The sequence below is a fragment of the Cnephaeus nilssonii genome, assembly GCF_951640355.1.
Source record: "Cnephaeus nilssonii genome assembly, chromosome: 19".
Lineage (NCBI taxonomy): Eukaryota > Metazoa > Chordata > Mammalia > Chiroptera > Vespertilionidae > Cnephaeus > Cnephaeus nilssonii.
Window position 1 is genome coordinate 1744687 of NC_137090.1, and position 16179 is coordinate 1760865.

General features: G+C 69.9%; 1 protein-coding gene across 2 annotated transcripts in view; it reads left to right on the forward strand.

Annotated features, from left to right (window-relative positions):
* RBFOX3 (RNA binding fox-1 homolog 3) overlaps window positions 1-16179 on the forward strand; it is a gene marked incomplete at its 3' end in the record, with an annotated part of 86886 nt that overhangs the window by 65226 nt on the left and 5481 nt on the right. Inside the window, exons 2-6 of one of the 2 annotated variants that reach the window (XM_079797785.1) lie at window positions 6218-6472; window positions 10670-10807; window positions 12564-12617; window positions 13396-13488; window positions 14754-14814. In XM_079797785.1, the coding sequence (XP_079653911.1) occupies window positions 6251-6472; window positions 10670-10807; window positions 12564-12617; window positions 13396-13488; window positions 14754-14814 (568 nt within the window). In that variant the 5' untranslated portion in view covers window positions 6218-6250. Of the gene's footprint in view, window positions 1-6217; window positions 6473-10669; window positions 10808-12563; window positions 12618-13395; window positions 13489-14753; window positions 14815-16179 lie in introns of those variants that run through there. The other variant, XM_079797784.1, reaches the window with a different exon arrangement.

Here is a 16179-nt window from a genome sequence, read left to right on the forward strand (position 1 = left end):
AGGAGTGGGTGTGTGAGTGTGTGCACAGGGAGTGTGTGTGCACAGGAGTGGGTGTGTGTGTACACAGGGAGTGTGTGTACACAGGGAGTGTGTGTGCACAAGGAGTGTTGTGAGTTTGTGCACAGGGAATGTAGGTGAGAGTGTGTGTGCACAGGTGGTATGTGTGTGAGTGCACAGGGAATGCACGTGTGAGTGTATGCACAGGGAGTGTGTGTGCACAGGGAGTGTGTGTGAGTGTGTGCACAGGAGTGTGTGTGAGTGTGTGCACAGGGAGTGTGTGTGTGTGCACACGGAGTGTGTGTGCACAGGAGTGGGTGTGTGAGTGTGTGCACAGGGAGTGTGTGTGCACAGGAGTGGGTGTGTGTGTACACAGAGAGTGTGTGTGCACAGGAGTGGGTGTGTGTGTGCACAGGGAATGTGTGTGTGTACGCACAGGAGTGTGTATGTGAGTGTGCGCACAGGGAGTATGTGTGAGTGTGTGCACAGGAGTGTGTGTGCACAGGAGTGTGTGTGAGTGTGTGCACAGGAGTGTGTGAGAGTGTGTGCACAGGGAATGGAGGTGAGAGCGATGCTGCTGACAGACGGCTTGCTGGGCGGCGCTCTCCCCTGCCGGCCGCCCTGCGCGGGGCTGTGGACAGAGCAGGCGCTCAGAGGTGCCAGCAGGTGAGGGAATGGGGGCCCTCCCCCGAGGTGTGGATTCCAGACCCGGATGCCACTGACACGCCCGGGACCACGGGGGGTCAGGCTCTCGGGGCCTCATTTCCCTTCAGTGCCCCCCTCTCTGTCGACGGGGCCGGACGGGGTCACCCACACAATCCCAGGAGGACACGCAGGGTCCCCTGGCATCTTCCAGAAGCAGCTCGGCCGGGTACTGGGCCGCCCTGTGGACTCAGCAGCAAGCTCCTCTGGCTCCCCGTCCCGCCCCCCCCCCCCCACCTCGGTGCTGCCGCCGCCCGGTACGCCCACGGCCAGTGTCCCCGCGGCGTCTCCTGACCCTCCCGAGCTCTGTCCTCCCGGGCCCCGCCCCCGCCCTGCTCCTGGTCGCCAGGCCCCCCTGCCTGCAGTCTGCAGGGTGCAGGTGTGGCCCCCGCCCCGTGGACGTCCTCCCTGCTCCGTCTGAAGCACCTGACTGGCGCCAGGGTCCCCGGCCCACGGGCCTCCCTCAGCGCGGCCAGGGCGCCCGCAGACAGGCAGGTCCGGTCCCTCCCAGGACATGTGGCCTGTGGTCAGCAGGGACCGTTCTGTCACAGGTGCGGGGTCCGGAGCCCCGAGCCTGCACCCTCACAGCCCCCGGTGCCGGTGCTGCGGTCCAGGGCCGCTCCCACCTCCCCGCGGTGTCCAGCTGCGGGCGGCCACACGGACTGTCCCCACCGAGGGCTCTGTCCCCACCAGGGGCCTTGTCCCAACTGAGGATGAACCCGCGGTTCTCAAGGCCCCCCCCGCCCCCGCGTTGACTGTGGGACGCGTTACGTAAGCTTGGCTGCCAGGCTTCCTCCCGGCTTCCGCTCCCAGCTTCCACGGGGGCTGCTCCAGAGCTCCCAGCAGCCGCAGGGCACCGTGGGAGGAAGGCGGGCGTCTGGAGCCTCAGGGGTGGGCCCTGGTGCCCACTCTACCTGCCATCCCCACCCCCACCGGCCCGCCTCATATCCTGGGCACCGGCTTAACCCCGGTTCCACGGCTGACGGAGGCCCTGCTCCTTCCTGAAGACGTGGGGACGTGGGGACAGCGCCGGGCAGAGGCGGCCACTCCTCCTGGGGGTCACCGTGGCCGCTGTCCGTAGCTTTATCCTAACGGGCCCCGGGAGGGCGCTCTGGCCCCAACACTGTGCCCTCCGCCCCACCAAGTGGGGCCGCCGGTGCCACGGAGCCGACCCGCTCAGAGACGCGCGCCATCTCAGCGAGCGGCGGGGAAGGGTGGCAGAGGAGAATGAGTGTGTCAGGGGAGCGGAGAGCCTGGAAGGCTTCCCGGGGGAGGTGTTCTGTGCACTCCCAGGGCGGAGGGGGCCGTCGGGAGAGGGAAGTCACAGCAGAGGACCCTGCGCAGGGCCTGGGCCGTGTGGTGCACGGTGGGCCGGCAGAGGAGGTGCTCGCCAGCAGCTCCTGATGGGGAGGGCGGCGACGCCGGGACAGCCGAGCTGTGTGGGAGCCGCGGGGAGACTGGTGGTTTGAGGCCCGGCCTCGCCCTCCTCAGGGACCCTGCCTCCGGCTCCTTATCTTCCTCCCAGATGTCACCCCCACCCCTGCCCTGGCAGCCCACGGCCTCACCCACCAGCCCTCACCCACCAGCCCTCACCCACCAGCCCCCTCACCCACCATCCCTCACCCACCAGCCCTCACCCACCATCCCTCATCCACCAGCCCTCACCCACCAGCCCTCACCCACCAGCCCTCACCCACCAGCCCCCTCACCCACCATCCCTCACCCACCAGCCCTCACCCACCATCCCTCACCCACCAGCCCTCACCCACCAGCCCTCACCCACCAGGCCCCTCACCCACCAGGCCTCTCTCCCACCAGCCCTCACCCACCAGCCCTCACCCACCAGCCCTCACCCACCAGGCCCCTCACCCACCAGCCATCACCCACCAGGCCCCTCACCCACCAGCCCTCACCCACCAGGCCTCTCTCCCACCAGCCCTCACCCACCAGGCCCCTCACCCACCAGCCCTCACGCAACAGGCCTCTCTCCCACCAGCCCTCACCCACCAGCCCTCACCCACCAGCCATCACCTGCCAGCAGCCACCAAGGCACACCGTGTATGCACCGCACGCCAACATGGGAGAGGCTGACGGTCATACTGGGAAAATGAGAGGCTGTGGACCAGGGGGAACGGGGAAGAAAGTGGGGGGGACACTCAGGGTTCAGGGCGGGGCAGTGGGAACAGCCCAGGCCCGCCCCTCCTCCCCGGCAGGAGCAGCAGGCGTGGCACTCCATGTAGGATTACACACGGGGGTGACTCAGGGTCCGGCCCAGCTGTGGGGCTCTGCCTGGATGTCCCCAAGGCCCCCTCCAGGTCTCAGGGGTGGGAGCAGACAGCCCCCCGCCCCGTGCCCTCTGGGCTGTCCGGGCAGCCGGGCACCAGACCCCTCGTGGAGAAGGGGGAAGGGAGCCGGGGCCGGGGCTGAGAGCGCTTGACCTCCCCGGCCCCGGATGAAGTGATAAGGGGTGGACACGCCGTCTGACAGCACTAATTATAAAAGACATTGAGCGGCCTGCCAGGGACAGGGTGGGTTGGATAGACGGGAGGAGCGAGCACGCAGTGGGTCCTCGCCCCACCTGGGCGCCTCCCGCCTCCCTCCCAGCGAGCAGCTGGCTCTCCTTGGGCTGCTCTCTCCTGCCGCCTGGGGCACCCTCCCAGCTCCCGAGGAGCCCGCCTCCCGGACCTCCGCTTGCTGGGACACGGGGGGTGACCTGGAGCCCGGCGGGGCAGCCCCACTCCCCAGGCAGAGCCAGACGACGGGTTCACAGTCCAGCCCCGCGTGTCCTGGCCGTGTGCACCTGGGCAGGTAACTTCCCGCCCAGCTTTCCGTGGGGAGACGCCAGGTCACGGTATCGACAGTGACGTGAAAGTCACATCTTTATTGCTTAGCGCAGGCCAGGCTCTCGTCAGCCGTCTGCCTGCGGCGGTCACAACTGCAGCCAGCATTTACTGAGCACCTGCTGTATGCCTGAGCCCTGTCAGGTGCTGCAGACTCACCGGTGAGCCAGCCCTCCATCCGGGGCCCAGCCCTCCATCCGGGGCCCAGCCCTCCATCCGGGGCCCAGCCCTCCATCCCACTACCCAGCCCTCCATCCGGGGCCCAGTCCTCCACCCCACTACCCAGCCCTCCATCCGGGGCCCAGCCCTCCATCCGGGGCCCAGTCCTCCACCCCACTACCCAGCCCTCCATCCGGGGCCCAGTCCTCCATCACACTACCCAGCCCTCCATCCGGGGCCCAGCCCTCCATTCGGGGCCCAGCCCTCCATCCGGGGCCCAGCCCTCCATCCGGGGCCCAGCCCTCCATCCGGGGCCCAGCCCTCCATCCCACTACCCAGTCCTCCATCCGGGGCCCAGCCCTCCATCCGGGGCCCAGCCCTCCATCCGGGGCCAGACCTCCATCCGGGGCAGCCCCAGTTGCGTCCCAGGCTTTGGCCTGTCCACAAAAACTCTCCTGGGACGGCTTATGTGGTAAAAGAGCCCCCTCTCCCTCACCCCTGGGCACCCCGCTGACCTGGCTGCTGCCACCTCCGCGCTGGCCCCACTCGCTCTCCGAGGCGCCCAGGACGTTGGGGTGTGGGCCGGGCCCACACCGGGGCTGAGGCATCGCCTCTGGAAACCACACCAGGCTTTTCCAATTCAGTTATGCTCCGTGGTTCCGCGGGGAACCTGCTCGCTGGTGTACCCCAGGAACCTAGATCCAGGCCCCCCCACCTTGGCCCCCTCTCGGGCGCAGACATAACACCAGCTCTGCCGGCATCACCAGCGGGGCCACTGGCAGGTCTCCCAGCGCCTCCTCCCTCGGGGGCACCGAGGGCTCTCCCAGCCCTTCCCGGCTCCGTCGTCACATTCCCGTGGGCGCGCACGGGGCCAGGCCCCTCCTCGGAGATGTTCAGGTGACGCGCGCTGTCTGCCCAGCGGGCCTAGCAGCAGGGCCAGAATCACCCCAGGACCAAGCCAAACCCACGGCAGGACGGAGCAGCCCGACCTGGGCCCCGGGTCCGAGTCCGTGGGCCACCTCCCCTGGCGTCATTGTGTGTCAGCGTCACTCGGCCCGAATGGGACCCAGGCCAGAGGGGGCTGGGGACGTCGGGGTGAGTGAGAGGAAGCTGATGAGAGAGCCTCCCTCCCTCGGAGCCTGGGAGGAGGGGGCGCTGGGAAGATGTAATTTAGCGCAAGTTCTAATCAAATATTTATCAGCTAATTGATCTCATGGGCCACCTCACCTGCACCCCCACCCTCAGTCCCACAATTTCCTCCGGGCTCTCCCCGCCCCCCCCCCCCCGCCTCCCCTCCTCCACCCTCGCCCGCCCTTCTCACTGGGAGCTGGGGACGTCGCCAGCACGTTTGCTAACAGTGGGTCACGGAGCTTTGCAGGTGACTTTGGAGCAATGAAACGGGAGCCTCTAGCATGGGCCGTGCATTCGTGTGTGAGAGTGTGTGTGTGTGTGTGTGTGTGCACGTGCGTGTTTCCCTCCCCGGGTCAGGAGCGTGAACGCTGCCCCAGTTTCTGCAGAGAGAGGGGGGACCCTCACCAGGGAAGAGGGAAGGGCAGGGCTTCTGCCTGCTAGCTGACAGGGGTCCCCCAGGAGTTGGGGTGTCCGGCACTGAGATGCGGAGGTTGGCGTTGGGGAGCAGGGGACCTCAGGCCTCCACCTCCAGGGCGGTGGCGGTGGCGGTGGCGGTGGGGCAGGGCCCGGGCCTGAGGGCCGAGCCCCCTGACTCCCGTCGCCCTGGGGGGCCTCTCTGGGCACCTCGCACTTGAACGGCTGCTTCGACTTCCGGGTCCCCGTCCAGATTCGCTCTCCATGGACTGCAGGCCCCACAGCCCGCCCGGCGCCCAGCGCCAGGCGTGGGGGTAACCGTGGCTGCGTGAACATCCCAGCACGCTCTCGGGAAGGGGGCGTCTCCTGGGGAAGCTGGGCGAGGAGACCGGTGTCCGGCGTGCGGGTCGGTGTGAAGGGGGATGGCGGGGGCCCGCACAGGGTCCTCCCCGGCGTGGGGAGAAGAGCGGTCATGAGTGTCCAGCGTCCACGCCGCGCGAGGCACTTCCACGCAGCTGGGCCGCTCACAGACACCGCGGGAGGCCGGAGCGCGCCTCGCCTGCTCAGAGGGGCTGCGGCGGGCCTGCCCTCGGCGTGCGTCTGCCTCGGGGTGGGGGGCCTTTTCCGGCCCAGGGCCGTGTGGCTGTTTACAGCGTCATTCCCGGAATTACCACGCAATTACCACGCAAACACGGGCCTGCTGGATCCGGTCCCACCCTTAACTCGCCCCGAAGGCCGTGGCAGGGCCAGACCAAGGGGTTTCTCGGGCCAGGCCGGGCGTTCCCCACCCAGCCCAGCCCTCTCCCCCACCCCCCCCGAACACCATAAGGGGCCCCAGTCCCTCCTCGGAGGCTGCGTGGATGCCCCACAGCACCCCGATTTCAGGGGTGGGCGGAGTCCACGCCGACAAGCCCCCGGGGGCAGTGTCCGGGCCCCCCCAGAGTCTAACCAGCCTTCTCTCTCTCCCTCCACAGGGCAGCCAGGACGCCACGGCTCCGCCTGAAGCGATGGCCCAGCCCTACCCCCCCGCCCAGTACCCCCCTCCGCCACAGAACGGCATCCCCGCCGAGTACGCCCCGCCCCCGCCGCACCCCACACAGGACTACTCGGGCCAGACCCCGGTGCCCCCGGAGCACGGCCTGACCCTGTACACACCAGCACAGACCCACCCCGAGCAGCCGGGCACCGAGGCCAGCACGCAGCCCATGGCGGGGGCCCCGACAGTGCCGGTAAGGGGCCCCCCAGACCGAGCTTCAGGGAGGAGGCCAGCCCGTGGGTGGGGGGCAGGGGACTTCGTGGGGGGCCCAGTCTCGCGGCTCTTGGTCCTCACACGGAGCCTCTCTCCGTGGCCCCTGCTCAGCCAGGCCCAGCCCCCCCTCCCCTGGGAGAGGGAGCGTGTCCAGCTGCCGGAGACACGCGGAGGCGGGCAGCTGGGCTCGCCCGGTGTTGCGGGGTGAGTGGGGGGGCTGGCGGCGGGAGAGGAGCCCAGGGCCTCGGAGCTGTCTCGGTGGCGGGCGCTCCTCTCGTTTCTAATCGCTTGTAATCTACCTGCTTGGCTGCCCTCCAATCAGATAGCTTCATTATGTGGTTGTCACGCAGCCGAGGGAGACAGGGCTGAGCCTGCACTTCCGATGTGAGCGTGTGGGGAGGGGTGGCTGTGCTCCGGGCCCCCTCCCGAGACCAGGACCCCAGCCAGCCCGGGCCCCCCTCCTGAGACCAGCCCTGGGACCCCAGCCTGCCTGGCCCATCCTGCACTCCCCCCCACCCCCGCTGTGCTGGGGCTCTGGGGCCATCCAACCTCCCTGCTGGCTCCACGCCAGCGCTGGCTGCCCGGGCTGGGCAAGGGGCCAGCAGCTCCGAGCTGCCCAGGAGTGGCACTGCCCTGCAGCTCCCGGTGGGTGCCCCCTCCACGGTGCCCCTCAGCCCTCCCCGTGATCCAGTCTGGCTCCCAAGGTGCTGCGTGGACCCAATGGTTACCTGCCCTCCTCGCGTGGACAGCACCATCCAGCTCTGTGGGGAGAGCCCTCCCAGCTGCCCCGGGCTGGACTGGACCCTCGTCTGGGGCCCCACCAGGGCCCGCCCTCCCCGCCTGGAGCGTTGCCCAGCGGAGTCCGCGGGAAGCCATCAGCTCGGCGCCCTGCGTCCCTGGTGCGGAGTCTCCCACAGACGCCAGGGTTCCTGCGGCGGAAGAAGCCGGGCCCCTGGGCCGCAGACCTGGGAGGCCCCACGCTCCCGCCGCTCCTGCTCCTGACGCCGCAGCCCCATGACCTGTGCGCGCTGAGGAGGTGAGCGGAGCAGGGGCTCGCCGGGAGCGTGTTGCCGGCCGCTGGCCTCTTTCCGACGGACTGTGGTGGACGGGGCACCTGGTCAGGCCTCACGACCTCCTCACGGACGGATGGGAGCCCGGATTCGCCCGGAAAGCGGACACTTGGGAGACAAGAAGATCAGAGCGCAGCTGGCGCCCGAAGCCCGATGCCTGAGCGGCGGAAAGAGCCCGGCCTCCTCGGCTCCGGGGCCCAGACCGGGACCTGTCAAGTCTGCCTTCGCCCGGCAGATACGTGGGCACCTACCGTGTGCCGGCACCGAACAGCACCGGGGCAGCAGCGGTGAGCGGCCCTGCCCGTGACGGCCATCGGGTTCATGGGCCACAGACATGGAAGACGAAGGGGCCAGTCGTGGCCCCTGTGGCTGTGAGAGTCCGTGCCCTGAGGGGACCCCAGAGTCCCCGGTTGAAGTCCCCCTGAGAGAGGGGAGAGGCTCGGTGCGCCAGCGGAGTGCCCCCCTGGGGACGCGCCGGCCTGAGGGGTGCAGCGACCCTCCTGCCTCCGCCCGGGGCTCCAGGTCCTGCGAGGGGCCGGGCTCTGCAGGCCGCCCGCCGGGGACCAGGAGGACAGGCCGTTCCCAGGCCCCGGCCGGTGAGCAGCGCGGGGCGCGTCGCCGGACGGCTGGTGACCCAGAGCTGCCGGAGCCAGGGCCACGCCCCGTCCTGCTCTAGACTCCGGGAGCCGCCTTCTCCCCGAGAGGCTGCCCGCGCCGCCACCCGAAGGCTGAGCGCCTGCGCTGCTCAGCGGTCCCTGCCCCTCTCTGAGGTCCTTCAGCTCAGCGAGCCGCCGTGCTCAGATCGGGGGGCCCGGGCGCAGGCCGCACGAGCCCCGCTTTTGTCCGGACCCACCTCTCCTGTGTGTGGACCCCCTGGTTGTCTTCATGCTTTTGGCCAAGGCGGCGAGGGACACGGGGTGTGGCGGCCAAGCCCGCAGCGGACACTCAGCTCTGCCCCGGGAGGGGCTGCCCGGCGCCCCAGGGGGACCGAGACGTCGGAACGGATGGCTGGAGGCCGCCCTCGGAACACGCCTCCTCCGAGGCCGACGGGCCGCCCAGCGGGGTGAGCCACATCGGGCAGCCGGCTGGCGGCCATCACACAGCACAGGGGTTTTGAAGGAGGGCGAGGGCCGTCTTGTCGCACGTCGGCGAGCCTGGCTCATGGCGGCACCGGGCACGGGTCCGCGTCTGCCGCCCGAGGCCCCTGGGCCCACGGCCCCTGCCCAGCACCTTCTTGGCCTCCCCGCTTCCTGGCCTTGGGGAGGCCCAGGTGGAGGGGGCTGCAGACTCCTCGGAGGGTGGCCGCATCGGAGGCCCGCCAGGGCCGGGTCCTGGCCTCGGAGGGGTGAGGGGGGGAGGGGGAGCTGACACAGAGGAGGGCGCAGGAGCAAAGCCACCGAGACCGGCGGCGGGGGAGGCAGGGGTGTCGCTGGTGTGGTTCCGTGCCCCCTGCGTGTGGGCGGTGGCGCAGGCTGCCTGGGCCGCGGCGATAAATGGTGGGCCGGCCGCGTCTCCCCGCGGGCAGCCAGTGTGCGTGACACGCCGGGGCTCCTCGGCACGTCGTACAGTTTTACACTCACTGAGCCCCTTTATCTGCCTGAGCAGCTGCCGGGCCCGGCGCCTTCCTTCCCCGTGTCCTGGCCCTTCCCGTGCCCACGCCCCCTTCTCCCGCCTCGCCCTCTGCTGCTCCCCTGGGGGCTCGGGGGGACCTGGATCTTGTTGACACCAGTGGCCTCCGCCTCCTGTGGTCCTCCCGGCACTCCGGCACTAACCACTGCCCTCTGCTGGCCGGCCGTCAGCACTGCATTCCCTCTCCAGGCCACCAGGGAGACCACAACCACCCGTTTGTACAAATTCCCTGTGGGCTCAGGGGACCTACCCTCCGCTTTCGCTCCCTCCAGGCATGGCAGGAGGCCCGGGAGACTTTGCTGGAGGCAGGGGTCCGGGAAGCTGACCCCGAGACAAGGATGCATCCCAAAATAATACGAGGGGGCCGGGGCAGGGGGGCAGACCGGCATGAATCGAGACAAGAAAGGGAAGGAGGAAAAAGGGGTTATGTGCTCGTCTCGTTACCCCCTCGGTGCTGAGCTCACCCCCATGGTGGGGTGTGGGGACAGAGGGGCCCCATGGCGTCTGTCCACCGTCCTGTCTGTCACCACTAAGGATGGCTGCTGGGCGGAGACGCCCCCACTTGCCTTGCCCGTGGGCAGAGCCAGGAGAGGGAGTCTCCGGCGGTCACTGGCGGTTCTGGCAGGTCCCTGTGAGTGGCACACGGCGGGCCGCGGGCCCTGGCGTCCCGGTCCTGGTGAGCTGGCCAGGCACCTCGGTCAGCAGCCGCTCATCACCCCGCAGCGCTGATGGAGCACGCACTGCGGCCTTTGGCATGGGCGTCTGCAGGGAGGGACGGGCTCAGGGCCGGCCTGGCGGTGAGCTGGCACCCGTCCCTGGAGAGGTCCCCCGGGCGGGCCTCGCCCCCTCGGCTAGCGCCCGCTCCCGCCAGACACCGCGGTGCCTCAGACCTCACCCCAGCCCCGTCCTCACGGGGAGCTGGGGGGGGGGCGGGGGGGGGCGGGTTAGCGGCAGCACTGCTTCCTGAGGCCAGGCCTTCCAGAACCCTCTGCGGAAACTGTTTGAGTCCAAGTGAGGACCAGCTCCCGGGACAGAACCGGTCACTGTGCCCCCGAAGGGCTGGGAGGCAGCCCCCAGCGACCGTGGGGGGACAGCACCCCCACAGTGTGTGTGCCGGCGGCGGGTTCGGCAATGCCCACTTTGTCATCAGGCCTTGAATGGTCCCGTCGGGGAAAAGGCAAACGCGGGACCGTGAGACCCAATGGTCCCTGGAGCTGAGGGACCACGGTCAGACCTGGGCCGAGCGAGGAGGGGACAGGGCCAAGGAGGCCTGGCGTGGCGCTGGCGTCCGGGCACAGCTGGGCACAGGCCTGGAGGGTGCCGCGCTGCGTCCTGTGAGCGTCTCGGCCCAGTTTCCCTGGCAGATCCCAGCCCGGGAGGAAGGGTCCGAGGGGCTGGGAAGGACCTGGTCTTTGATCCCCCCCCCACCCCCGTGGGATGGGAGCTGAGAGGCCCTCACACCCGGTCCTCTCCCACAGCAGACGGACGAGGCGGCCCAGACCGACAGCCAGCCGCTCCATCCCTCCGACCCCACAGAGAAGCAGCACCCCAAGCGGCTCCACGTCTCCAACATCCCCTTCCGGTTCAGGGACCCCGACCTGCGGCAAATGTTCGGGGTGAGTGTGTGCGGGCCCCCCATTCCGGTCCCCGCCGCCTCCTGCCTCCTGGTCCAGGCAGTCCCGACCTGAGCCTGTGGGAGGGAGGGAGGCCCAGCACCTCCTCCTCCGGCCTCGGGCTTCCTGGGTGCCCTCAGGCCTAGGCCGCGCCCAGCAGGTAATGAGGCTGCTGCCGCCTCTGGCACGGGCTCCGGGCCGTCTCCTCAGAGGGCGCCCCTGCCTCGCCAGCAGGCGCCTGCTCCCTCTGCTGTGTGCGGGGGGCTGGGCACGCGGCCTCCCTGGGCTGCGCCTCCGGCTCCGGGGATGGGCTCCGGACGATACACAGTTCACGGGAAGCAACGCCTGACCGTGTCCTTCCTGGCTTCTCCGGGGCCGTCCCGGAGCCGTGCCGTCGGGTCCAGCCAGCCGCGGGCCGCAGGGAGCCCGGGACCCTGTGGTCCCTTCGTTTGCACGTGCCCGAGCCCCGCTGGGTGTGGGACGTGGAGTCCTCAGATGAGGAATCTGCCCTTCCCCCTCAAACACCCCCTCCCCCCCCCCCCGCACACACACACACACACACACCCTCCCCGCACACACACACACCCTCCCCCGCACACACACACACACACACCCTCCCCCGCACACACCCCTCCCCCCCGCGCACACACACACACACCCTCCCCCGCACACACACACCCTCCCCCGCACACACCCCCTCCCCCCCCCGCACACACACACCCTCCCCCGCACACACACACCCTCCCCCGCACACACCCCCTCCCCCCCCGCACACACACACACACACACCCTCCCCGCACACACACACCCTCCCCCGCACACACCCCCTCCCCCCCCCCCGCACACACACACACACACACCCTCCCCGCACACACACACCCTCCCCCGCACACACACCCTCCCCCGCGCGCACACACACACACACACACCACTCCTGGCCCTGGAGCCGAGCAGCTGCCAACCCCCCTGAGCCTGGGCCCACGTAAAGCGCTGCGTAGAGTCTGGGGGCCCCGGGCCCCAGGCCACCCTTAGCTCGCCAGCCCTGGGGGACCGTCACTCACTCAGGGGGCACCTCCCCCCTCTCGGTGGCAGCCTTGGGGTTGCCTTGCTGGCTGGCTCCACGTCGCCTCAGTAACCCGTGACACCACCTCCGGGATGTTTCGGGGTGAAGGGGAGCCCCATCATTTTACACATTGGAGGCCTCGGGACCTCACTGGCATTGGGGGGACCTGGTCACAGCTTGAGGGTCTCACGTGCCAGCGAGCGAGGCAGAGCTGCCGTCAGCTCCGGGCAGCGAGAGGGGAGGAGGGGGAGGCAGAGGCCGGTGCCCTGCCCGTGTGCCCTGGTCGGCAGAGGGGCCTGGGGTCCAGTCACCGCGGCGCCCCCAGCCCAGCCCAGCCAGCACGGGCGGCAGCCCCGCGTGGTGCCCTCTCCCAGCCCCTTCCCGCGGGGAGGGCCCCACAGCCCTTGACCCGTTCGGTGAATTCGGGGCCGGCAGCAGCTGTGGCAGAGAAGAGAGACACGGGTGACGGCGACGCCCTCACCTGTCACCAGGCACAGCCCCGCTTGTGGGCGGGGCCTCGTTCTGGCGGGAACACCCCTCCACCAGAAGGCGGGTTAGGGTCCCTGTCCCCCCGCTACACGGCGGAGGGCCCAGGGCGGAGGGGCAGCGGCGAGGGTGTCCGGGGAGCGGGCTGCCCGGCCAGCAGCCCTGACCCACCGTCCCCTGTCCCTCCCGACCCCCTCTCTGTCTCTGCAGCAATTCGGAAAAATTTTAGACGTGGAGATCATTTTTAACGAGCGGGGCTCCAAGGTGGGTGCCGCCCAGAGGCCGCCACCATTACAGCGCCGGCTGTAGGGCCGCCAGGCTAGCGTGTGACATGTGCGTCCCCTTCCTGGAGAGCTGCGCGCCCGCCCGAGGACCCCTGAGCGACACGGGTGCCTGTATGCCCTCCTCCACCCCCGCCCCCTGTCTGTGTCTTGTCGTTGCTGCCGCTGCTGCTGCTTCCTTCTCTCTAAGCTGCCGGGACCTCTCTGTCCGCAGGACTGCCCTGGGGCGGGGCCTGCCTGGGTCAGCCGGAGGCTGGGGGGGGGGGGCAGCAGGGGGCAGGGGGCAGGGGGAGGGCAGCAGGGGGCAGGGGGAGGGCAGCAGGGGGCAGGGGGAGGGTGCCCGGCAGAGATGAGCCCTGCTCCCTGCTGTGGGAAGAGAAGACACTGCCCCCCCCCCCCCAAGGCTTCTAGGGTGAAGGTGGTTGGGCTGCCCCTCGGGTCCTGAAACCCAGCCTCGGGCCCCCAGGTGGGCTTAGGGCGACAGGCCTGGACCCTGGGAGAGTCCAGGTGGTAAGCTCAGGCCGGGCTCAGGCCAAGCCAAAGGCGGCCCCGCCTGGGCCGCACCCCCTGGGCTCCCCCTGGGCACCCCCTGGTGGCACCAGGAAGACCTCTGGGCTGCCGTCTCTCCTTCAACTCAGCGGACTCAACCCCCCTTCTCTCTCCCTCTCTCCCTCTCTCCCCCCGCCCCCTGCCCCGCCCCCACGCCTCCTCTTCTTCCTTCTCACCCCGTGTCTCCCCGTGTCTGTCCTCTCTGCTCGCAGGGCTTTGGGTTTGTCACGTTTGAAACTAGCTCAGATGCTGACCGAGCCCGGGAGAAGCTGAATGGGACTATCGTAGAGGGACGGAAAATTGAGGTGCTCAGATAAGTGTGCTGTGGGGGGGCACCCACCCAGTTCTCTGCCACCCTGTGGAGCACCAGGCCAGGGTCTCCCCCACTGCCCCCCCAGAACAGGAAGTGGGGGGGCAGGGCCACACTGAGGCCGGAGCCCAGCCCATCACTGTCCTGCGGGTCTAGAAGTCAGGCTCCCCCAAGGTCCCCCCCCCTTTCCTCTCTCCTTCCTGAAGGAGAACCCCCAGCTCGGGGGGGGGGTCAGCCAGACCCCGGGAGGACCCCGAAGTTGTGTGCTGGAGGCTTGGCAGCTCCGAGGACCACGGCCAGGCCAGTCTGCCCTCCATTGGGAGGGGCCATTGGTCCCCGCCCCCTCACAGGGAGCAGCAGCTGCCTCCCACCCCCCCGGCCCTCCCCCGCTGCCTGCCCTCCCCCCACTGCCTGCCCTCCCCCCGCTGCCTGCCCTCCCCCCACGGGGTCAGCAGCAAGTGGCCAGGGCCTAGATGGGACCCAGCCCAGAGGAGCAGCGGGAAGAGGAGGCAGGGTCTCCCGACAGACAGCCAGGGTGGGGGCGGGAGGGCTCGGCGGCCAGCACGCAGCCCCTAGGAAGGGCGGGGGAGGTCGGGGGGACCTCTCTAGCCCCCCGGGGCTGGCGTGCGCCCCTTCCTGGGTTCCACGCCCGGCTGCTCTCTGCTCCCTTCTGAAGAGGCCTTCCTCCTCCTCCTGGGCAGGGACCGGGCCTAGAGGCCTGGAGAGTAGGACCCACCCCCGTGGCACCCGCCTGCCCCGCCCTCCCGGGCCTTGTCTCCCGTGGGCACAACAGAAAGCTCTGGCCTGGGGGGATGGGAGGAAGGTGGCCGCCTTGGTGCCCGCAGCCTCCCGGGGTGGAGACTGCCCTGGGGGCAGGTCTGTTAGCGGCCTGAGGGCGCCCTGACCAGAGGCCACCAGCCAGCGTCTCCCGTGACCTTGGGGCTTGGCTTGTGGAACAGCCGTGTGAGGTCAAGAGCCAGGTCCAGACACAGTGCCTGAGCTGGGGCCGGGCCGGACAGTAGCCAGTGCTGGGGGCGGGGGGGTGGGGTGGGGCGGGGAGGCTCCCTGGAGGCGGCGGCACCTCAGAGAGGAGGCCAGGCTGGCCCAGCGGCTCCTGCGCCTCCGCCTGGTTCCTAGGGCAGGACCTCCTTCCCACCCCGGCCGCCCCCTCCCAGGGGGGGGGGCGGGGAGCGCAGAGCAGGACTGGGGTGGCCCGTGGCCCTGGGAAGATAATGTTCCCCTCTCCCCGCACTTGAGCAGGTCAATAACGCCACGGCCCGAGTCATGACCAACAAGAAGACGTCGAACCCCTACACCAACGGTAAGGCGCCCGGGACCCCGGGAGGCTGCGGGGCCACCGCCGGCCGGACGCAGGCCCTGGAGGCTGGCCTCGCTGGATGCTAGGGGCCCTCCACGCTCCAGCTCGCCCTGTCGGAGGGGGGCGGCACCCCACGCGTGCACGGCCGCCAGAGGCCGCACGGACAGGCTTCCGCACCCGGGCCCAGCGGCCCTTCCTGGGGTTTCATTTCCGAGCGCTGAGGGCGGCCCGGGCGGAGGCGCGGTGTGAGTGTGTGAGGAAGGCGGGCAGGCCCCGGCCTTGGGAACACGGCGAGGTTGGGGCCGCCAGAGCGAGCCCCCTGGCCCCACCGAATCGTCCCGCTGTGCACCGGACCCGGAGCTGAGCAGGCGCGGCCGGTCCGCTTTGGAAACGCAGCGGCCGATGCCGAGTGCTGGCTGCCGGGAAGCTGAGGGAAGTTCGCTGCGGCTAACAAGCTCGCTGCGTTTGGGCACAAAACAAGGGACCCCCCAGGTGGGTCCCGGCTGCCTCTGACCTGGGCCCCGACAGTGCACTGGGCCAGCGTCGGCAGGCGGAGGCTCCGGGAGGTCAATGTGACAAGTGGAGGCTCCAGGGCTCCAGCGTCGGCAGGCAGAGGCTCCAGGGCAGCTGAAGCGCAGCCCGGCCTCAGAGCGGGCGGAGAAGAGCCGCTGGTGGAGCTGGGAGGCAGCGCGGGTCATTGCCTCTGGGACTCTGCTCCGTCCTGGATCCTTCCCCGAAAGACAGTCCTCGGGCCTGGGGGTCTCCCCCGGAGACAGAACCTTTCTCCCCCCTCACCGGAGGTGTATGCGTGTCTGACCCAGCAGCAGCGTTCAGGCACAAAGTCTGCCGTCGTGTGATGGGACCAGGGACGGCGGCCCACGGACAGTGTGGACAATGGCCCCGGAGGAGGAGGGTACCGCCCAGCAGTGGGGCGCGCTGTCTGAATGCCTGGGCCAGAGCATGCCCTCACCTGGAGGCCTCCGTTGTGCCCCGGGTCCCTGGTGCCAGAGCAGCCAGCCCGGAGCGGCCGGCTTGCAGGGAGGGAGAGGCTGGTGAGGGTACCGCTGGGCCAGAGAGGCAGGAACGCGGCTGGCTCCGCCACGCACCAGCTCTGTGACGCAGGCTGCTGCACCTCGCAGCCTCCACTTGTGCATCTGTGAAATGGGAGGGTGGCCACCGGCCTCGGGGTGGGTTCTGAACAGCGGCACGCTGCCAGGTGCCCGGGAAGGGCCAGCTGGCCTTCTGTCCTCATCACCTGAGGCCGAAGGCCCTCCTGCCCCAGCACCTCGCACTGGCTGCTCGGGACACACACACGGGGACAGCGGGAGAGGACTCGGCACGGGGAGGAGGGGCCCAGGAGCTCGTCCC